We start from the raw sequence: 23362 nt of genomic DNA, 5'->3' as shown, positions 1-23362 counted from the left end.
TTAAAAAGTTACAGGATTAAAGAATGAAGTTATAGGACATGCACTGATTGCAAACAAGGTAGTATGTCCACCCCGGACTTTTTGTAGGCACAAACAGTATAGAAACTGGATCATGTATAACGATCTCAATATCCCCACAGGCACAACTCAGCATGAATGCACAATATAAAAGACACCTGGAGGAGTCATTTCACTGTTGCACAACTCTTTCTGTACACTATCCAGCTTGTACACTCTATTCATGTTGCTTAGTTTTGCACAGCTCAGCTCTCCTGAAATACTGGCTATCTGATTGGTTACTGTAGCCAGACACCCTGATAGGTTAGTGGGAGGACTTGGACACCAATTTAAGTTAATGAAAAACTACCACTCCAAGGGCAGGCAGTACAAAAGCACAATTACAGTTTATCGGGGGCAAGCCTTTATTGAAACTAATCTTCAGGTGAACCTACAGAAATGAAAATTGACATTCATAGTCACATTCTGCCTAAGGAGTGGCCTGATCTAAAACAGGTAATAGCTAGACTGGATATTTGGTACAAAAGCTCTAGGTACAAGTATTGTTTCTGATTGCTATGAATGTTTTCAGCTGAGCTTTATCTCTCATACTCCTGGGTTTGAGAACTCCCTTCTGGGTATATTTTTTTAGGCTGAACTCTTAAAGAAGATGACTGATCTTAAATTCCAAATGCTTCTGGCCCCCTAGCATTTGCCAGAGGACATTTTGACTATTCCATTGATTTGAATCCATTAAACAAAGATGTTCTGATAGTTGCTTGGTAAAGCAGACAGGGTTCTCTCTGTGCTGGTTTTTTTTTAAAAAATACTGACAGAAAATTGTCCCTTTTCTTTTTCACCTTTTAATAAAAATATAAAGTTTTCAGCTGCCTTGCTGTGAATAAAAGCCACATTTGCAGTGTTGCACTTTTGAAGAGGGGATGAGGAGGTCTTCACCCGCATGACCTTTTTAGTTTCCCCCAACCCTGGTAAAACAACAACCAAGAATTCCAATTAACTAAGTTGCCATCTGCACCTACATGATGGCTGTATCACACACACACACACACACACACACACACACACACACACACACACACAGCTTAAGTATGAACTGAATGCAGCTTACGTTTTCTAGTCAGATTGAAGCTGGTTGGGGGGGGGAATGCGTTGAAGAAGAGTGTTTCTCAAGAAACTACATGATCAATACTGTGACCAAAATTATGTGTATGCAGCTTGAAAAACTAGCACTTGGAGCACTCTGGATGCAGAGTAAGCTGTAATGTGAACATACCCTTTATCAGCATCTTTCTTCATCCATTGAAAGCATCATTGAGTTATTAGTGTATGGTGCAATCCTATGCATTTTTATTCAGAAGTGCTACCATTCAGTGGGACTTACTCCCTAGCAAATACAGTATATCTAGCATTGCAGCCAATGTATTTAAATGCATAAAGGTAAAGGGACCCTGACCATTAGGTCCAGTCGTGACTGACTCTGGGTTGCAGCGCTCATCTCGCTCTATTGGCCGAGGGGGCCTGTGTACAGCTTCCAGGTCATGTGGCCAGTATGACAAAGCGGCTTTTGTGCATGACAAAGTGATGCACAAAAAGTGATGTCCAGTCCACTAAGTTGGTTCAGAAGGAGACTATGGTCAATGGCATTAAAAGCAGTTGAGCGATCAAGGAAGAATAACAGAGATGTACTCCCCCTGTTCTTTTTCCAATCTATCAATCAAACTGTTTATTTCAAACTATCATTTGATGTTTCTGGGGTTTATATCTGGCCCCGCAAAACTCAGAAGTTCACATTAAAACAATACTTTGATTGGGCACATTATGAACTAAGAGTTGGGTAACTTTTTACTAACATATCAACCTTATCTTAAACTGGTAGTAATCAGTGCATGAGCACATCACTTACAAAAAGAACTTCATTCTGCAGAGGGGTGTTGCAGGGGATAGTCCATGCAAAATACAGTTTTACATTAATGGAAAACAAAAATTGCAGGTTTTGTGCCAGGTTATTCGTGCAGATGTATTAAAGTTGCCTCTATGTGAACTAGTTATTGGCTATTTCAGAGTACTTTTTCAGTCTCTCATAATGAGATATTTCAAACCCAAGAATGTTTGAAATAAAAGAAAGCTGCCTTTATTTCATCTGCAATCCTCAACCCCTGGATATCAGAAGAGTTTTAAACCTCTCTGGGAGAATCAATGGACATTTCACTTGTGTATTTGAAGCTTTTCTCTGCTCTTTAAATATTAATAAAAGAAGGTGACCTTCACCCCTGCTTCTGAAGCATAGAAGCTGAAAGGGAGAATCAATATATGCCTACACTAATGATTAACTAATTACAGCTCAGCAGATTTTTTTAAAAAAAATTTATCACAAACCCAAGATTTTACTCCTGGTTTCATAATAAAGGCTTAGCATTCAATGCACACATACTCGGGAGTAAGCCCCACTGAACTCAATGGAACACAATTCCAAGTAGCCTGCATTGTGCTGTAAAAGTCCATTTTGGCGGAATGGGAAGTAGATATTTTCTGAAATCATAACAAAATTCATCCTGATGGTAGCCCAGTCCCATCCCATCTGCTTTGCAGATGTGGCACCACTATGGACATCATAGGACAAGCAGCTGGACAGTACTGTCCTGGACCATTCAACTATAGGACAGCTAACATTCTGTGTGCTTTAAAAATGGAACTGCCCCAATAAGAAAGAAATCCAGGGTGGTCTAGCAGTTAGAATGTTGGGCTACTAGTATTAAGAGACCAGGGTTCAGATCTCCTCTCAGCCATGAAGCTGACCTTGGGCTAGTCACTGTCCTTCTGTCCAACCTACCTCACAGGATTGTTGTGAAGATAAAATGAGGATGGGGAGAACTATGTATGCCACCTTGAGGTCCTGTCTTTTATGCCATCGTGGGCTGCTTTTCAGAAATGAAAAGGCCCTCTGTCCTCGTGTCACCTTCTATACCGATAAAACAGGGTCAGTGGTTGTTGGTGCTTTTGCCCCAGCATTGGAGCAAAGCATTGCAGCTCTTGTGCTGGTCATTCATTGTGCTAGAACCTTAACAAGTTAATTGCAGTAGGTTCCATTAACACAGTCCTAACCATGGGTTGTCAAAAGAAAGTACTACTGAATCCAAGAGAAGTAGACTTTAGTCCCAAGTAAATGGGGTTAGGATTGCAGCCCAAGTTACAATTGCAATGGGACCCAAGTGCAATTAAATTGCTGTGGGTAGAACCCGTAGATTATTGCTTTCAACATGTCTTATTGTTAATTATTTATTCTGCTGGAAGCTACCTTAAGCATTGGAAGACTAGTCCTAAGAGATCCAGTCCAGCAGGTCTAGTCTAATGTTCAGCTAGTTCAGCATTCTATTTCTAATAGGGGCTGGCTGCATCCTGGACTACATAAGCAGAGCCTGAACACAACAGATTTAAATGTGAAATCACTCTATTATTGACTTAACATTTGTTAAGTAGCTATATATTTGAAACTGGGTTCCATAGCTAAGAGAAATTTTTGGAAATCCCCAAAATAGCCCTACATCCCTATGGTCACAATTTGGCTCTAGTCAGAATAGTTCTTCACATGATATCCTCAACTCCTGTTTCCATGGCTATGAATTTAACCATATGTATACTTCTCCTCCTAGAGATATGGCTATGGTGGATGGATTCAGCTGGAGGAACACTGTGAGGTAAGCTGTGTTTCTGACCTATGTGACCCACGAATAAAAAATTATCTAGGAATATATATTAAAATTATGGAAAAATCTATATGAATAACCCTACTGAATTAGTCCAAACATCAATCAAATTCAGCTTCAGATTTTTGACAGTGGCCAGCCATATGCTTTTGGGAAGCCCACCAGCAACACATGAAGGCAACAGCCCTCTACTGTTGATGCCCCTTCCGGTTGAGGTATTGAAAAATGATACTGATTCAGAACTTAACTAATAAACTGATCCTCCATTATATTGCCTACCCCCCTTTTAAATCTAAACAAATATCCATCACCACATATTGTGACAATGAATCCTATAAATTAATTAGGTCCTGTGTGGAGGTGTATCTTCTTTTGGCTGTCCTTTTTTTAAATATAAATTTGAAAGCTCACTCTCATGCACATAAGAAGCATAAGAAGAGCCTGCTGAATCAGGCAATGACCCATCTACGGTAGCCCCGCACCTCACAGTGGCCACCCAGATGCCTGTGGGAAACCTTCAAGTAGGACCTGAACACAAAAGCCTAATCCTCCAAAAATTTGTCTAATCCTCTTTTAAGTTCATCCAAGTTGGTGGCCATCACTGCCTCCTGTGGAAGCAAGTTCCATAGTTTAACTATGAAGAGGTACTTCATTTTATCTTTCCTGAATCTTCTAACTCTATAATATTCTTTTTGAGGTAAGGTAGTCAGAACGGGGCACAGTATTCCAAATGTGATTACAACATAGATTTGTATAATGGGATAACGATATCAGTGGTTTCCAAACATGGAATTTGCCTTTTTCACAGCTGTTGCACACTGGGTCAACATCTTCATCAAAGCCATCTACTATGACATCAATGTCTCGGTCATGGTCAGCGACCACAAGTTCACAAACACATGTTATCTTTCAAACTGTTTATATTGAGAAAAATGTACAAATACAGTACACATTTACAAAACCAGGTGATGTTAGGGACACTAGCCATGTGACACCTAGCAAACTGAATGGTGAAAATTGCAAGAATATGTATGTCTACTTAACATGCCTGAAAGACAGAAAATGTACGTACCGTATATCTGGAGTGAAGGCACTTTGACCAACTATCTCATTCATAACATGTTACTGTGCTTTATTTTCAGGGAAGTCATGACATGAGCAATGACAGTAGTGGTTGTCACCTTTCTGTATATGCAAACCCTCTCCTATACCTCAGATTTGTTCCATTCACAAAATATTTAATGGAGGTCCAGGTCCTGAACTCAGTCCAACCCATTTTAAATGAAATGAATCTGGCCTCAAGCAAGCTCATTAGCTTATTTCTGCTTCCCAGTAATAAGTAATTATTTCAAGGCCATTCCTACACTGCCTGTAAACTGAAGCCTGCGGAGAGAAAATTCTGATTAAATAATATGTACAGAGAGGGGAAATCCCACAGCTCATAGCTAAAAAGCAAAGGACTAAGGAACAGTTAACTAAATAACCCATGGTTATTTAGAGTTATTATATAGAGAAAAAGTGAAATGATGCCCTTTTCAGTTTGCCCCAAAAGTAACTGGGGAAAAAGTAAGAAGCATTGTATAGATCTGAAGAAATACAATATCCCAAACTCTGAAAACCTCTTAAGATTTTTGCTTTCTTCACTTTTGCCCCCTGAATCTTTGTCTGAATCATTTTTTTCACGTCTCCATAACAACCACTGCCTAAAGCTCATTCCCTCTGAAGAGCAACTTTTAACAAGCTCAAGGATCACATCTCAAATTTGCCATCACCTCAGTAGAAAAAAACATTCTTGTACATGACCTAAAAGCTGGCCTAGATTTAAGCCTCTCTGGAAATCAGATACAGCTGTCTCATAATAATTTTGTAAGGTTAAACACCTGAAACAGCAACTTTAAAGAATGTTAATTTGTATCATTTATACCTAAGATGCAGTGACAGCAATTTAGTGATCTCCATAACAACCAAGTGTTAAAAGAATGTAATGGATGAAGAACGTACTGCTAATTAAAAATACTGTGTCTGTTAATCATAATATTGAGCATTCATGCGGTAGATGCTGGAGAGTGAAGGTACAGTGTTAGAAGATAGCTGCTCCACAACAATTTCACATGGAGGCTACATCTGCCCCACCCAGCCCATAGTCAGAGGAAGGCTCTGGGGCTCACTCCTTGCATGAATGGAGTGGTGCAAGGAATCACACCACTGCAGTGGCCAAAGGGGTGAGGGTGGTGGCTGCCTTAGCACCACCCTCAGATGGCTTTGACAGCAACTCACCCCCCAACCCTGTAAGACAAAGGCATGTGGAGTTGTTGCTGCCCCCCCTCCAATTCCTGTGCCATTACTATGCCTGCTAGTGTTTGTGGTGGTGGACACTTTGCTGCAGGTATTCTTACAGTCATTATTTTGCACCAAAAGTATGTCTCATCATGTGTCTTCACTTCAGGGATGTGAGGGTGTAATTTTGTACACCCTAAACAAGCCAACCTAGCAGTTCAAAAGCACAAAGTGCAAGTAGATAAATAGGTACGGCTCCGGCAGGAAGGTAAACGGCGTTTCCGTGCGCTGCTCTGGTTTGCCAGAAGCGGCTTAGTCATGCTGGCCACATGACCCGGAAGCTGTACGCCGGCTCCCTCGGCCAGTAAAGCAAGATGAGCACCACAACCCCAGAGTCGTCCGTGACTCGACCTAACGGTCAGGGGTCCCTTTACCTTTAAACAATCGTACTGCTTTGGTACAGTGGAGGATGCTGTCCACTCACCAGTGCTGAAGTGAAATTCAACCACCGGTCTGCTTGACTTCTGTACATGGAAGAGAAGGCACCATCTTGCCTTATTTCTCAGGCAGCTAGCTCCTGTCACTTCAGAAGGTGAGGCAGCTTAGAGCAGGGCTTCCAAGACTCTCAGTCCTTGGGAAGGTTTATATTTTAGGATTTCAATTTGATATATTAAAGAGTTACCTTTTTTGTTAAAGGTAATTTGAGCTACTAGCTTTATTTTTTATTTTTGGCTTGGTAAAGCCACCATAGGGTGCCTTGACCACATCATTTTTCATTCAGTAATTATTTCATTGGAATGCACTGTTATGTGGTGAGAGCTCAGGCTTACCACATCAAGGGAAGCTTGTTTTCCCTTAGGTAGAAAATACCAGCTCCCGTCACACAACATTAAAATGAAAAAAAGAAAAACACACTTTGCTCCAGCTTTACTATATCATATATTATTTCCTCAAAATAGTTTATGCAAAAAAACAAAACAAAAAAACAGGCATATATTGGGGTTGTTTCATCATTATCTGACCAAAATTGTATTTTCTTGTTTTTTGCTAGAATTTATGGAAGTCAGTATCAATAGATGTTGGGATATGCTGCAATAGAACCCACTGTTTATGTTATAAAACAAAGATTTGGCCACAAGAAGGGAAGCCTTAGATTATCTTTATGAAGAGCTCAGTGTGGCAGTCATAGCTTGCAATGGAAAACTCATTTTCTCTGGATCCATGTGTCAAATAATTAACTGCAAAGCCTCTGAGAATCAGCTCCAAATTAACTTTAACTACAGATCCAGCAAATAAATGCTTGTATTAAAATATATCTGGGTCATGTGTGTTCATGCTGATGATCGAATGACTATGTGATTTAAGCCCAAACCTTTTAATGAGGAAAGAGCTACCTCCGTCCATCTAATTGAACTAAGCATATTTGTTTTCGTTCTGCATTGGGCTTGCTATAGTCTGCACATCACTAATGCAGATGGAGTGGGGGAGCCACTGTTTTTAATTAGGACATTGCTCATTGGGGATCCCATCTCATAGCATAACCCTCCAGGCCATTGGAAAGGCTATTACGTCTCTTGCTACAGTCAGCATTTATTTATGAGGGTTTAAAGGAGAACCCCTAGAGAAATTATAGTCTTTTTAGTATTGCTTCAGTACTGCAATGATTCCACATAACAATCTGCCAGCCAAAGAACCACACAACTTACTGTGCATACCAAAAAATATTCCCACTGATCGTAACAAAATGAATCCCCATCATCTATTTTTATACAAGATGCTTGATTCCACCAGGTCATTTCCATCTTCTCTAAACCGTTTGGTGCCTGTTATGTAAAAGTCAACAGAGGACTCATACATCCATACTCTGTAGGAATATATGCTTAAGTTCTTCCCTCCTGGCACTTTGGAAAATAAATTCTTGAAATATATTTGCCAGAGGAATCAGATGGCGGCACTGTAATTATAGCTTGTGATATTTGGAGCAATTTTCTTGAATTGTGACACAGCTGCCAAGTCATTCCAGGATCCTGCCAAAATATAGTCACAATGAAATTTGGGGGGTGGGGGCAGAATTGAGGTTTTAAAATATTTATCAGTTGTTATGAATGATGTATGAGGCTAGTAACATATTCAAGGTTTAAAATGTCCTTGGTATCATGGCTTTATTAAGAACTTGCAAGAAACCCGCTGGGTCAAAACACAAAGTTGTGAAGGTGCAGACAAAATTGCTGTACTGTATTGCTTTCAACACCTGCTAAAACTTCTTTGTTTAAGGAAGCCTAACCAGACGTGAATTCTAATGCGTAATTATAATACAGATATTTGCTTTGAAATGGATGTTTTTATTTACATTTTGATTTTAAAATATTGTGTCAACTTGCTTTTAACATTTGATTTTATCTTTATTTTTAATGGAGTATTTTATATTTTTTATGTAAACCTCTTAGAAGTTTTTGTTGATTAAGAGCTATAACATTTTGTTAAATAAATAAATATATATGTTTAGTCCAAGATTAGCCAAAGTCATATCATCCATATGTTATGAACTACAGTTACAGACACACGGCTTTGCTATATCTTTTCTTAAAGTTTTTTACATTATAAACAGTTTTGAAATGTGTTTTAATAGTATTTTTTTATAAATGAAGAGTCTAGGCTCCTTTGGGAAGGAGAGCAGGATATAAAATTAATAAATTAAAAACTTCCATCAGCCTCAACTTCAAGTGATGGGAGTTGTAGTTCAGCAACATCTGTAGGGTATCACATTGGCTACCCTGGATTTAGCTCATCCATCACAAACATGGGAATGAAATACAGCATGGATTCCTGCCATATGGCCCTAGTTTTCTAGCATTACCTAAGTGTCACAGTAAACTGCTGTGCTGTTACAAAGATCAAGTCAGCAAAAGCCGTTGGGTACTAGATTAATAAATAACAGACAGGGAATATATGGAAATATTCCTTTAAAAGGAAATCTATTAACATTTGCCTTAATAATTGTCCCTGATTTTTTAGAGGGAAGCCAAAATGATGAAAGATGGGAAACTTTTCAGAGTTATCCAAGAGAACTGTTGGGATCCAGAGGTTCGGATTAAACAGATGGACCAATCAGGTACTATCAGTATGGATGTGTACTATGCAGACATCCAGTATGGCAACAGAAGCTTTTAAAAGATGCTTTTGCAAAGCATTAACAATTGATTTTCAGAATATATATTGCATTTTTGTTGAGTGTTATTGTTGTTTAGTCGTTTAGTCATGTCCGACTTTTTGTGACCCCATGGACTAGAGCAGGCCAGGAACTCCTGTCTTCCACTGCCTCCCACAGTTTGGTCAGACTCATGTTGGTAGCTTCGAGAACACTGTGCAACCATCTCGTCCTCTGTCGTCCCCTTCTCCTTGTGCTCTCCATCTTTCCCAACATCAGGGTCTTTTCCAGGGAGTCTTCTCTTCTCATAAGGTGGCAAAAGTATTGGCACCTCAGCTTCAGGATCTGTCCTTCCAGTGAGCACTCGGGGCTGATTTCCTTAAGAATGGATAGGTTTGATCTTCTTGCAGTCCATGGGACTCTCAAGAGTCTTCTCCAGCACCATAATTCAAAAGCACCAATTCTTCAGCAATCAGCCTTCTTTATGGTCCATCTCTCACTTCCATACATCACTACTGGGAAAACCATAGCTTTAACTATACGGACCTTTGTCGACAAGGTGATGTCTCTCCTTTTATGATGCTGTCTAGGTTTGTCATTGCTTTTCTCCCAAGAAGCATGCATCTTTTAATTTCGTGACTGCTGTCACCATCTGCAGTGATCATGGAACCCAATAAAGTAAAATCTCTCACTGCCTCCATTTCTTCCCCTTCTATTTACCAGGAGGTGATGGGACCAATGGCCATGATCTTAGTTTTTTTGATGTTGCGCTTCAGACCATATTTGTGCTCTCCTCCTTCACCCTCATTAAAAGATTCTTTAATTCCTCCTTACTTTCTGCCATCAAGGTTGTGTCATCAACATATCTGAGGTTGTTGATATTTTTTTTCGGTAATCTTAATTCTGGCTTGGGATTCACCCAGTCCAGCCTTTCGCATGATGAATTCTGCATATAAGTTAAATAAGCAAGGAAACAATATACAGCCTTGTCATACTCCTTTCCCAATTTTGAACCAATCAGTTGTTACATATCCAGTTCTAACTGTAGCTTCTTGTCCCACATAGAGATTTCTCAGGAGACAGATGAGGTGATCAGGCACTCCCATTTCTTTAAGAACTTGCCATAGTTTGCTGTGGTCGACACAGTCAAATGCTTTTGTGTAGTCAATGAAGCAGATGTTTTTCTGGAACTCTCTAGCTTTCTCCATAATCCAGCGCATGTTTGCAATTTGGTCTCTGGTTCCTCTCCCCCTTTGGAATCCAGCTTGCACTTCTGGGAGTTCTCGGTCCACATACTGCTTAAGCTTGCCTTGTAGAACTTTAAGCATAACCTTGCTAGCGTGTGAAATGAGCGCAATTGTGCAGTAGTTGGAGCATTCTTTGGCACTGCCCTTCTGTGGGATTGGGATGTAGACTGATCTTCTCCAATCCTCTGGCCAAACTTGCTGGCATATTGAGTGTAGCACCTCAACAGCATAATCTTTTAAAATTTTAAATAGTTCAGCTGGAATACCATCACTTCCACCAGCCTTGTTATTAGCAGTGCTTTCTAAGGCCCATTTGACTTCACTCTCCAGGATGTCTGGCTCAAGGTCAGCAACCACACTACCTGGGGTGTACGAGACCTCCATATCTTTCTGGTATAATTCCTCTGTGTATTCTTGCCACCTCTCCTTGATGTCTTCTGCTTCTGTTAGGTCCTTTCCACTTTTGTCCTTGATTGTGGTAATCTTTGTACGAAATATTCCTTTCATATCTCCAATTTTCTTGAACAGATCTCTGGTTTTTCCCATTCTGTTGTTTTCCTCTATTTCTTTGCATTGCTCGTTTAAGAAGGCCCTCTTGTCTCTCCTTGCTATTTTTTGGAAATCTGCATTCAGTTTCCTGTATCTTTCACTACCTCCCTTGCATTTTGCTTGCCTTCTCTCCCCCGATATTTGTAAGGCCTCATTGGACAGTCACTTTGCTTTCTTGCATTTCCTTTTCATTGGGATGGTTTTTGTTGCTGCCTCCTGTATAATGTTACGAGCCTCCATCCATAGTTCTTCAGGCACTCTGTCCAACAAATCTAAACCCTTAAACCTGTTCCTCACTTCCACTAAGGGATTTGATTTAGCTTGTGTCTTACTGGCCCAGGGGTTTTTCCTACTTTCTTCAGTTTAAGCTGGAATTTCGCTATAAGAAGAGCTAAAGCAGACTGCAAAATATACTAGTACAGAAATGCACTGATAAATTTCCATCTACATTCAAACCTGGAAGCACCAAAGTAACAGTTCAAGTGTTCTTCTTGAAGAGCCATTCAATGGTAGTGGATTATTTTTCAAAGATACTCATTAACTGCCTCCCTCCAGGAAAACAGGTTCAAGTTTATCTCTAAAGTAGTTGATTGCTATGTGGTGAATAAAACAATCCCAAAACTGTCCAGATATGTCTCATTGTTCATAAACAAACTACTCTGGAATAAAAATAGAAAAAAATTCCTTCAGTAGCACCTTAAAGACCAACTAAGTTTTTGTTTTGGTATGAGCTTTCGTGTGCATGCACACTTCTTCAGATACACACTGCACACGAAAGCTCATACCAAAACAAAAACTTAGTTGGTCTTTAAGGTGCTACTGAAGGAATTTTTTTCTATTTTGCTTCGACTCAGACCAACACGGCTACCTACCTGTAACTACTCTGGAATAGTTTGCTTATTTTTTTAAAAAAAAATTTTTTAAAGGCATTTATAAAAACAAATTTTATTAATTTTGTTCTATAGGAGTCACTGTCCAGGCCCTTTCTACAGTTCCTGTCATGTTTAGTTATTGGGTAAGTCAAGTCAAGGAAAAGAACTACAGCGTTTTTGTATTGCAAAAATCAAGCAACCATGAACTCCACATGCAAAAAGGAAGGCAGAAATCCTTCTGATTAATCAGATACGTTGCAATGGCAGAAGTCTCAGGAGACTAAAGAATGTCAACAGATGTCATTGTATAGATTAGGTCTGATGGATTATAAATAATTGTGCATAAACCTGGATATATTTGTCTTATTTCTCAGATATACTGTAATGATAATGGATGGATGTTAATTATTAATAACATATCTGAATATTGCTCGTTATAACAAAATTAGTTGCTTTACTCTAATACTAAAGCTTAACTTTCATTTTAAAATTGGCTTCTCCCAATCTACATGATTGTGAATAAATTCTTAGAGCCAGATGGGCAATGTGTCCACTTAGGGCTCAGAAACCAGAACTAGTCTGAATGAAGCTTCTAGGTGATAGAATGGAATTTACCATTTGCCATTCAGGTTCCATTTTTGTTCTACTTGTGCAAAAGTGCTTTCAGAGGCATCAAAGAGCAATGGTAACAGCACAGGCATCTGCTCCAATTATGGTGGTGGCTAAAGAACTTTTGTATTTGGTGCTACATCTAGTGGAAAATCACATCCAGAGTTTCAACCCGTGACCTCCTGCATTGAAAAGGGGTGGGGCCCATCAAATATATATATTGCTGCCCCAGCAGGACTTTAACTAATTAGCAGTGTTTGTGTGTATAAGGAGTTGGATTTCTGTGTGTAGGGAAGCATCTCATTTTCTGGATGATTGCTGTGTATTACACAACAGTAGCAGTTGCAAATAATTTTGTAGTATCTGTGTGTTTTCCAGGTTGTACTTTATGTGTATGGTGCATTAGGTTGATTTCATGGATTGGTGCCTCATCAAAGGAGAAGTTGACCATCTCTAATGTTTGTACTTCTTTTTTCTTCTTAATTGTCCTGCTAAGAGACCATAGGTTCCTAACTAAGCTATCATATTTAGTTGTTCTGTGAAGCAAAGGGACTTAATTCTAGAGTTCTGCATATGCACTGTTCTTTGAGTGTTATGTACTGAGCTGAATCCTAGTACAATAGGATCCAGAATGCAGCAGTCTGTTTGGTCTGCAGGAGCCACCCAATCCAGCTCCAGGTGGAAGTGAATCAGCAACCTGATTGGCCTGCAGGAGCAGCCAGTCAGGCTGCTGGCAGAAGTCAATCCGCAACCTGATTGGCTCACAGGTGCAGCCCTGAAGTAGCCAATCAAGTTGACCATCTCTAGTGTTTGTACTTCTTTTTTCTTCTTAATTGTCCTGCTAAGAGATCATAGGTTCCTAACTAAGCTATCATATTTACCGGTAGTTGTTCTGTGAAGCAAAGGGACTTAATTCTAGAGTTCTGCATATGCACTGTTCTTTGAGACTCCACCTAAAGGTTATTTACACAACCAACTTTTGTTTCTCTCCCGATTTGAAAACCACATGTTAATTCCTTCTTCCTTTAATGATTCTTACCAGGCCAAACCACAGGATACTCTAGACCTGTGCCAATTTTTAAACAATGACTTAGCCACTACTGTGAAGAAGTTCCCAAAGAGGTTTGTTGGCCTTGGCACCCTCCCCATGCAAGCTCCAGACCTGGCTGTGAAGGAATTGCATCGTTGTGTGAAAGAGCTTGGATTTCCTGGTGTGCAGATAGGATCTCATATCAACAACTGGAACCTAAATGCCCCAGAACTCTTTCCAGTCTATGCTGTGAGTAGAAATTCCCTTGTTTCTAATTATTATTATTATTATTATTATTATTATTATTATTATTATTATTATTATTTATACCGTCTATCCGGCTGGGTTTCCCCAGCCACCCTGGGCAGCTACCAACAGATTAAAAACAGAATAAAACATCAAACATTAAAAACTTCCCTAAAGGAGATGTGAAAGTCTAGATGAGCTGTTAACTACAGATATCATTTTATCTTTCACTGAGGAAGAAGTGAAGCATGCAGGAATGGGATCTTAAAAGGAGATAGTAGTAATGTCTCATGTATGTTGAAGCTCAAAGTGATTGGAGTTCTAAAAATGATAACCAGCACAGTGCTGTGAATTGAACCTGGAAGACAACAGGGACCCAGTGCAGATGCTGGTGGACATGTGTATGTAGATGCTATGAACTTGGTAGTTCCTGTACATGTAAATTCTGTGTACCCTGACATACCAACTTAATCAGGAGACCCATATAAAATTATTAATGCTACTAATAATAACAATGAATAATTCATTTTGCACTTAAAATAATTGAAGTGCTTCACACAGAATTTTTAAAAAGGCATGTACCTACTTACAATATAAATGAAGACAAGATGGAAATTAATAAGAAAAGGAGAAGGGGGATAGTACATGTATGTATATCTAAATGCTGCAAGTGGGCTCAGGCACTGGCTGATGGAGATTCCAGCTCATTGGAGAAACCCATTAACTGACTTATAGATCGTCCTAAGCCTAGCAATTATTTGTTATATTTTTTATCACAATCTTGCTCCAAGGAGCTCAGGAAACAGTGTATCTCTTTCTACCCCACCCCAGCACCATTTCATATCTTCACAACAACCCAGTGAGGTTGGTTGGGCTGAAACATGACTGTGCTTTCTGTCTTCAGTCCACAAAAGCATGAGTGATGAATTTCATGTGAGCAACTGAGACTGAATTCTTTAGTTGAGATTCCTGCATTGCAGAGGGTTTGACTTGATGACCATAGGATCCCTTCCAATTCTACAATTATAAGATTCTATGATTCATAGCTGCCAAGTTTTCCCTTTTCTCGCGAGGAAGCCTATTCAGCATAAGGGAAAATCCCTTTAAAAAAGGGATAACTTGGCAGCTATGTATGATTATTGCTCTTAGATGTTTTACTCCTGTGTTATAAAAATACCATACTCTTACATTTAAACATTGGCGATTGTATTACTTGAAATATCATATTTTTGGTCGACTTTTTAATAAACTCTTCCCTACTGCCTCTAATTTTAAGGCTGCTGAACAATTAAACTGCTGCCTCTTTGTGCATCCCTGGGACATGCAGACAGATGGAAGGATGTCTAAATACTGGCTTCCCTGGCTTGTAGGTCAGTAGCACTTACAATTCTTAAAAGACATTCATTCATTTTGTTTTTGAGTAACAGCAATGAGCCAATTCGGCATATTAGTCAGGGTGTCAGACCCAAGTTCAAATTCTCATTCAACCTGAAACTCCCTGGGTGACCTTTGGCTATTCGCCATCTCTCAGCCCAACCTATCTCACAAGGTTTTTTAATAGGGATAAAATGTAGATGGGGGAAAGTGGGGTATAAATGAAATAATGCAGGAGACACAACTGAAAATGTACAAGGAAGATTTGCACAACTTTTCTTACAGTTCCTTAAATTCATTCATATCCATGAAGTTTGCATCAAGGGGCTTTAATTTAATCAAGATGTCGTCAATTGCTCTAAGTTCCCTAATACAGCAGTCCTCTTAAAATGGCTTTAACTATCACCCTGAGAAGTACTGAAAGGGAGATAAATAAATTTCCACATATGTAATACCTTCCTGCCACATGCCTCTGGGTGGCATGGTGGCAAATTGTGGCAATTTACACCCACACACCCACCATTATGAGATAACTGAAGCACAGATTGTGCATTGTCCTTGAATAAGTATGTTACCACCTTGGATGCTAGTTGGAAGTATGAAATGAAGGTGCACAGATCGGTTTTGCTTCCCTTTTTTCCCATCGGAAGTCACAAAAGACATTGCAGATAGGAATAAGCTGCTTGTAATTAACACGATAGAAAATTGTTAGCTTTGTCAGATCTCAAGATTCAATCTCAACCCCCACCCCACCCTACCCCCGCTTTTACTCCACATGGGTCTTCAACATTTTTTATATTTAAGCTCACATGGGACCAAATGTCTCCTGGCACTTCTTAGGATACTCCTAATGTTCTGAATCTCTTTACAGAAGCAGAAGCATATCTGCCTTCTCTGCCATAGCTCTTTGTTTATACTACATTGTTCATTCTCCCTCAAATGAAATTTCTTTTCAAGAATAAAAGTAGCGATGAGAAGACCAGCTATTTTTAAACTGAATTGTCATCTCTCTTTCTTTCTTCCATGGGGATTATTTGCAACCAGCCAGTCACTGATATGATAATCTGTACTTCCTGTGGGTGAAGGTAGTCAATACAGGGCTTGATTCCAACTTCCAGGGCCAGTGATTTGCTAGAAAAATAATATCACAGGAAGAAAATGAAGGGAGGTGGAAAGAGGAATGAGTGAGAGTTGAGAGAGCAGTTGCTGAGCCACCTATGGCCTGGCCTGCCTGCCTGCTCGATTGCTTGAGGAATTTTTAAAAAGCATATTGTCCATTCACTCTTCCTTATGGGCAACCTTATTCCCATCAATTGGAAGAGAGAAACATATACTGTATATGGCACAGCACTCTGGCTATTAGGAAATATTCAGGGGAGGAAAGATCCTTGGTTGTAACCACTGAAGATGGAAGCAGAGGACTATAACCCCAGGTACCAAGGTTCCCTAAAGGAGCTGGTAAAACTTCTTCTCTCAAGCCAGTGGGGAATTCTTTCCACTTTTTATAAATGAAAAAGATCTGTAGTGTTACTCTTGAGGATGTGGCAAAGTGTATGTAAACAAGCTAAGTGCTGTACTTGTAACAAAACCTTATCAGGAAAATGTTGCTACCTTTTAACTTGCTTGCTTATAAGTGGCACTGAGCAGTGCACCATAGCTGCACCTATTAATTCATTTTTATTTTAAGTACCTAGCGGGGAAATATCAGCATCACACAGTATTACAACATCAACCCAAGTTGAGAGAGATGAATAGGCAAGGGGAGGGGAGGAAGTCAATGAAGCATGCAGATTTCTGTTCCTCACCACAAATACAGATTATTTTGTAAAATTGAAATTATATACCACCCTTCACCTGAGGATCACAGAGTGGTTTACAGTATAAAAACAGAAAAATACATATATATGTTGTGTAAACTCATCAAATGCATTAATACAACGTGTTATCTAATTATCTCAAGGGGCAACAAAGTACCATTCTATATAGTAGCAGCTCTACATTCTATAGTAGCAGCTCTACCATAATGCATTAGAACGGCTCACACCCATATGAAGCAGGCAAGCCTTCCTCAACCTAGTGTCCTCCAGATATTTTGAACTACAACTCCCATCATGTCTATGCTGAGTGGGGCTCATGGGAGTTGGGAATCCAATATCTAAAGAACAGAAAGGAAAGACTGGGATAGACTTTCATATGGGAAGGTTCCACATCTGTCACACTGCACATTCTTGGAAGTGACTTGCTCTAGCGCAGAGAGACTCCATGCAATGTGGGTTCACTATCAATGTGATAGGGGACCCTATCAAATTACAGTTGTCTGTTGTTTCCAACTAAGTTTTAGTCAGAGTAGACTCACTGGGTGGGATTCAACTAATGAGGCCCATCAGCATAAGCCCTTTGTAAGGACTTCCACTTGCACAATTGGGTTCCTCCCTCTTCCTTCCCAATATCTCCTGAAATTGGCTCAGGGTGTGTGTTGGAGAACCTTTAGAACAGCAGGTGAGGACAGGAGAGGGGAGATCACTCCATCTGGCAAGCCAAATGCTGATTGAACAATAAGAAGAGCATGGTGTTGAATTCCTCCTTTGAACTTATTAGTCATGCCCATCGATTTCAATGGATCTACTTTGAGTGTGACTAACATACTTAGACAAGCATTCCTCTGAACTGTAACTTTCTGATCTAATTGTTTTAATTGCCCTTTTACCTTTTTAATTGTGCTTTTAGCAGGCTTTTTATTGTGTATTTTAACGATGTGTGACAATTTTATAATGGGCGTAAAACTTATCAATCATTCGGGACCAGGCATGTAAGCTGTATATAAATTAAAAGAAACAACAATAACAATGTAGGGGTGTCTTGTGGTCCCTAATCTGTGTTTCTGACTCACATCCCTCAGGAACATCTATGTGACATGACACCATCACACTCATTTTCCTTGCAAGTAGCAGTGAATAAAGTGGAAAGAGAGCAAGGAAACTCTTTGTGTGATCATGTTATAGCACATGCCATCTTTTCTTAGGTGTTACTGGTAAATTATGAATGAGGGACCTGGTAAAGTCAAGTTGGAGTATCAGTTCTTCAATTATACAAAGTGGATTTCACAATAATTGTGATAATTTTATTTTTACAAAACCATTATGCATAGAAGTACTGTAGAAATAATTAATAACTATTTCTTGCTATTAGGAATGCCCTCGGAAACAACCATCGCTATTTGCTCCATGATTATGGGAGGGGTATTTGAAATTTTTCCCAAGCTAAGAGTTTGCTTTGCCCATGGAGGTAAGTATCTGAGAGCAGGAAGGCTGGAGGACACAAGAAACCATCAGTATACAACTCTTTGCCCCAACAAACACTAGTCATGGGGTGGTAATTCAACACTACCCCTACTCAAAGTCAGCCTATTTAAGCTTTTGGGCATTACACGCTCAGGTTCATTTAGCTGGGGGTGGCTAAGGCATGGTAGAGGTAAGGGCAGCACTCCAGGTGTAGAGCCAGATTAGACCTTTCAAGGTCAACATCAGGAAATAGCTGTTAGGAATGTGGGTGGGGAAGCAGAGGTCACTGCATGTGCATTCCATATGCAGAAAGTCTCAGATTCAATCCCCAGCTTGAAGATACCAGCAATGTCTATATCATTTCACAATGTTTAATGGTGCTCCTAGATATATTCATTGAAGCAAAGTAATTGACATCACATCTTTCTTTTTAGGTGGCTCTTTCCCTTATACAGTGGGGCGCATTTCCCATGGATTCAACGTGCGGCCTGACTTGTGTGCAGTGGATAATAACATTGATCCAAAGAAATACCTTGGTTCATTCTACACAGATTCACTTGTTCATGATGCATGTGCACTGAAGATGCTAACGGATGTAATAGGAAAGGTGAGTGAGATGGTGTTTAGCTAAAGACTGCAAGTAAGCTCTCTCTTTCACTTGAGTCTTTCGCACTGAAGAGCAAACTAGATGTGATGTAAATAGTAGGCATAGCCCCCCATCCTAATATGGATTGGGACCATGACAGATAGTGAGGGGTGGGGGTGGGGCTTTAATCCTTTGGGCCCTGCTATGGTCCCAGTTTGGAAAGGGCCCCCATATCTGATATTTGCCTTAGTAGAAAAGCTCCTGTTGGTGCAAATGGGAATTTGTCACCCTCTCTCTAACATGCTCCAGTCTTTTAACTCTTCCACTTTCCAGGTTGGAAGGTGAATTAGAAGGAAGATTCAGCATTAGGGCATGCTGGAGAGAAAATGGTGGCATTTTGCTGGTGCTTTTCAAGGTTGCCCTTCCTATTCTCTTCCCTAATTCTGAGATCACAAAGATGAGAAGTGATACTTGAACATGCTAGCAGTCCACTTGATCTAGAGCCTGGCCTTTTGACCTGTTCTGTCCTTATTCACCAATAAAAACCTAGTTGTTGATACTTAATAAATCCATTTGATTGATCCAGTTCCTCCTTTTTTACTTGCTGAGTATTTTACCAGCAAACAATGCTAAAAATAAAACACATCAACAATGATATTAACAAAAGCTGATACAACATGGATTAATCTAGCTCTTTAACTGTGGCTAATTATTGCTTAAGCACCAGGCTCTTGGAGATTTGACACTGTCTGACTTTTATACAGTCAGGTAGGAGATGATGAGGCACCACTGATCACACTCCAACAAATTGTATCTGAATTGTTTTAATTTTGAAGGTTATTTTAATATTCAAGAGCTTTGTGAGTCTTTTCCCCAGTGGAATCAATGCAACTTTCAGAAAATCTCCAGATGCTGTGGACTGTCTCTCATAAAATTTTCCACATTTACTTCTATCTCTCACTGATGAATTTATACAGCTAGCTGGAATGAAATTAGATACCTTCCACATTCAGTATCTGAGCACACAATCAAAACTTATGCAGGCCATTGCAAAGAAAGAAATCATCAGCTGTCCTGAGCACACCCAGCCCAAGGAGGACAAATGGCTAAGCAGCTGGAGCCCCTCCTTGAGCTTATGCTCTGGACTGGACTGATGGAGTAGTGGGTGGCCAGCCCTCAGCCCCATACTTAAGTATCCTCCTCTAACAGCACAAAGGCAAACAACCTGTGACTTCTTCAACACAGGAGTTGTCACTGTGCCTGTCTCCTCAAGCCCCTCCTGGTCCTGGGAGACAGCAGGGGAGGAGACAGAGGGGATTCTGATAGCTCCCTCCCTTTAAGCACCATTTATCCCTCAGCTTCTGGTACATTCTGTCCTTCCTCCCTTGCTCCTGTCTCATGGAAGGTGCAAAACTCATATATCACTACTTACTTCCTGTGACATCAGCTTTTGGCCCCGACACCTCTTCCACCCATGCCTATATCTGCAACCCTCCTACCAACCCAGCAGTTCGAAAGCATACCAGTGTAAGTAGATAAATAGGTATCTATGCAACCATAGGGTCCAGGAAGGCCACATTGACCTATCAGCTCAAGCAGAGGGCCTGGTAAGATATGGCAGGGCAGCACCATTATGTATAAAGCAGGGCCAGGCGAAGGTAATGTTTTACATCAAAAATAGCGCACAGCTAAGGGGAAATGAATTCCCTCCCCTCAAGCCAGTTTGTGCAGACACCCATATCACTTTTATCCAGGTATGAGGACTGGCACCTCATTTGTAACCCTCACCTCCCCAAAAGGCACTGATTACCCGCATGCATTTTGGCCCCATGCTGGATATGATATCAGACTATGAGAAAAGTGGCTATGAAACAGAATGTGGAGACCTAAGTTACACATTCTCTTCCTTTAACCCAACAGGGTGTAATTTGTTTCTCTATTGACCTTCACTGAACTTTTAGCAACCATGTAAGGCAATGACTTTTGAAAGTAACAATATTTTCCAGCACCCTGTCTGCTCTGATATCTGTTTCTAGAACATCAGCACTCGGGTGGTGGATTTGTTATTCTGAGCATTACGGTATACGTTATGATATATGTTACCATAAAACACAGTTCCAAGCTTAGAATCTTAAGAGAAAGAGCATCTGAAGTCCCTAAGGGCATGTACTTTACATATACTTCACATATCAGATTTTTTTACTTTATACTGTACATGGTTTATACTGTACATGGCTGTATATACCGTAGTAGACACATGTAAGAGATCTTGGCCAATCACAGATTTCCAGAACCTTTGTGCCCAATATTTCCTTTGTCATCTATGGCATACATCTCTTCCTTCATACTTTACAATAGCTTCCAAAAGACACAAGGCAGATTGCAGTGGGCCTGTGCTTTGACATACCGGTAGCTGTGTTAAGATTGAAGTGTATATTTCAGAAACCCCATAGTGACACCTACTGGAGACATTTTGCAGAGGGGAAAATATTTTTGTACAGAGCCTCCAGAATTTCCTCCAAAATCAATGCTTTGGATATTTGTTCTGATATCAGTGACTGTATTGTTTGTTTTTTCTAAGATGTGTTTATAACATATGTCTGTCTTCCTTTCTTCAAGGAACTCAAAATGGCATAAATAAGGAAATCTCATTTTATTAACCCTGTGAGGCAGGTTAGGCTCAGTGGCAGTACGTACTTGGAGCACCACAAAGACAACTCAACACTGAGTAAATGTGATATCTAAAAGAAGCAGGGTTTGTTTTATTTAAGTGTCAGTTTGTATTCATTTCTCAGTAAGAAGGAAACAAATGGCTATGATATGATGGATCACTCCATACACCTTCGTCTTTAGTCATAACTTTACATTTCCCTCCCTCTACTTTAACACAGGACATAATTTATGAATGATCCAAAATGATCACAAAAGCTACAGTACCTCAGAACCTCCAGCTATCTCTACCCATAACAAGGGAAGCAATTTGCACAAGAAGAACAGCCTTTTTATGGAGAAGGAAGCAAAGGGGTTGCCTTCTTTAAATACAAAATATTGTTTTCTTCCTCACTAATCATCCATTCAGTAATAGCATATGTTAAAGCAATCACATATACTATATCCACTTACTCCTACAACAAAAACACTTACCCTCTGAGGTAAATAGTACAATCCTGTACAATTCTCAACTTCCTGGCGTCTTTTACCCACTATAGACTCTCTTTTACTGGCCAGCAATTTGCACACACAGAAAAACCAAACAGTTTTATCATATAATAATCAAAATGTGCCTCACTTGTCTATAGAAATAATAATAATGCTCCCCATAGGACACTCTTAAATTGGAAAATGTGCACCTATTAAATCAAGGACAAATAACTTTTGGTCCCCAGGTTATTGTTGGATTCCAACTCCTGCCAGCCCCATCTAGCATGATGAGTGGTTACAGGTGGTGGAAGCTGAAGTCTAACAATGCCTGGGGAACTACAGGTTTTCCTTCCCTGAATTAGCTGCTAAGAAAGCTATCCACCTGCTTATTTCTGTTTTCAGGACAAAGTGATGCTGGGAACAGATTATCCATTTCCACTGGGAGAACATGAACCTGGAAAACTTATTGAATCTATGGAGTTTGATGATGAACTAAAGGTATTAATTATTACATTTTTTTAAAAAAATATTTCCATCAGTCCCAGCCCTCACAACTTCACTGGCTGGGACTGATGGGAATTGTAGTCCAAATCAGAGCAGGGTTTGTGGTTCAAGAGGGAAAGAGTTGCTTACCTTGTGCCCAGCAGGAGAAACAGATTTCGAAGGGCGAAATCCCTTTCACTGCTTGTGGGAGTTTACAAAGCCCAGTGAAAAATGAGGAGCTGATCCCTTTCTCGAGTCCTCTGCATATGCTGAGCGATTCCTGAGAAGAGGCAACCACCAATAATGGTTGGCTACTACTGTCCTTGGTTGTTTATCATATTTCATAATTTAAATTCATTTTTATACAATAAGCCACTGGACATTTGTTTGGAAAGAATACTGGTGCAGATATATTAATTTCTTTTCAAGCCATTATTTGTATCCAAAACATTTGTTAAGACTCTCAAAAGCCTCCTTACTTTTTGTTGCAGGATAAGCTCAAGTTTGGCAATGCTCTTGCATTCTTGAATCTTGACAGAAAGCAGTTTGAATAACCTCAGAACTATAAACATTTATTGCAGTGTTGGATCTTTATGTATAATTATGTATCTACATCCTTATGTGTATGCATCCCCATGAAAATTTCAAATAAAAGTATGTATAATATTTATGGTTTACATCTGGAATCTTCATGCACCTTCATGCAAGCTGTATGCATTCCAAGCCTTTCAATTGTGTAGATCTGGCAGATTCCCTTGTTATCTACAAAATCAATTGTTTGTTATAGTTGTTGATGT

At 39.8% G+C, this 23362-nt stretch overlaps 1 protein-coding gene across 3 annotated transcripts; it reads left to right on the top strand.

Moving 5' to 3' along the window:
* Positions 1–393: 393 nt before the first annotated feature.
* On the top strand, positions 394–23231 carry ACMSD (aminocarboxymuconate semialdehyde decarboxylase). Of its 3 annotated transcripts, XM_035130411.3 has the most exons (10): positions 394–513; positions 3669–3713; positions 9015–9111; positions 11909–11958; positions 13467–13703; positions 14977–15070; positions 18264–18359; positions 18790–18962; positions 22485–22580; positions 23057–23231. In XM_035130411.3, exons 1-10 carry the CDS (start codon positions 457–459, stop codon positions 23117–23119), a joined length of 1008 nt encoding a protein of 335 aa, XP_034986302.2. In that variant the 5' UTR covers positions 394–456; the 3' UTR covers positions 23120–23231. The 3 variants fall into 3 exon arrangements, with proteins under 3 accessions (XP_034986302.2, XP_034986313.2, XP_088508233.1); XM_035130422.3 differs by lacking the exon at positions 18264–18359; XM_088652107.1 differs by lacking the exons at positions 22485–22580; positions 23057–23231 and adding an exon at positions 21561–21725.
* The last annotated feature ends 131 nt before the right edge of the window (positions 23232–23362 follow it).

Source organism: Zootoca vivipara, chromosome 1 (genome assembly GCF_965207765.1).
Source record: "Zootoca vivipara chromosome 1, rZooViv2.hap1.1, whole genome shotgun sequence".
Lineage (NCBI taxonomy): Eukaryota > Metazoa > Chordata > Lepidosauria > Squamata > Lacertidae > Zootoca > Zootoca vivipara.
The sequence above is the reverse complement of the archived record's forward strand: the minus strand, read 5'-3'. Positions and strand labels throughout refer to the sequence as shown.

Bases quoted from the DNA above. Each gene is read 5' to 3' on its own strand.
- ACMSD (XM_035130411.3), top strand. From the start codon at position 457: ATGAAAATTGACATTCATAGTCACATTCTGCCTAAGGAGTGGCCTGAT. The intron at 18,963-22,484 runs GTGAGTGAGATG...TTCTGTTTTCAG, and splicing joins TAACGGATGTAATAGGAAAG to GACAAAGTGATGCTGGGAAC. The intron at 22,581-23,056 runs GTATTAATTATT...TTTTTGTTGCAG, and splicing joins AGTTTGATGATGAACTAAAG to GATAAGCTCAAGTTTGGCAA.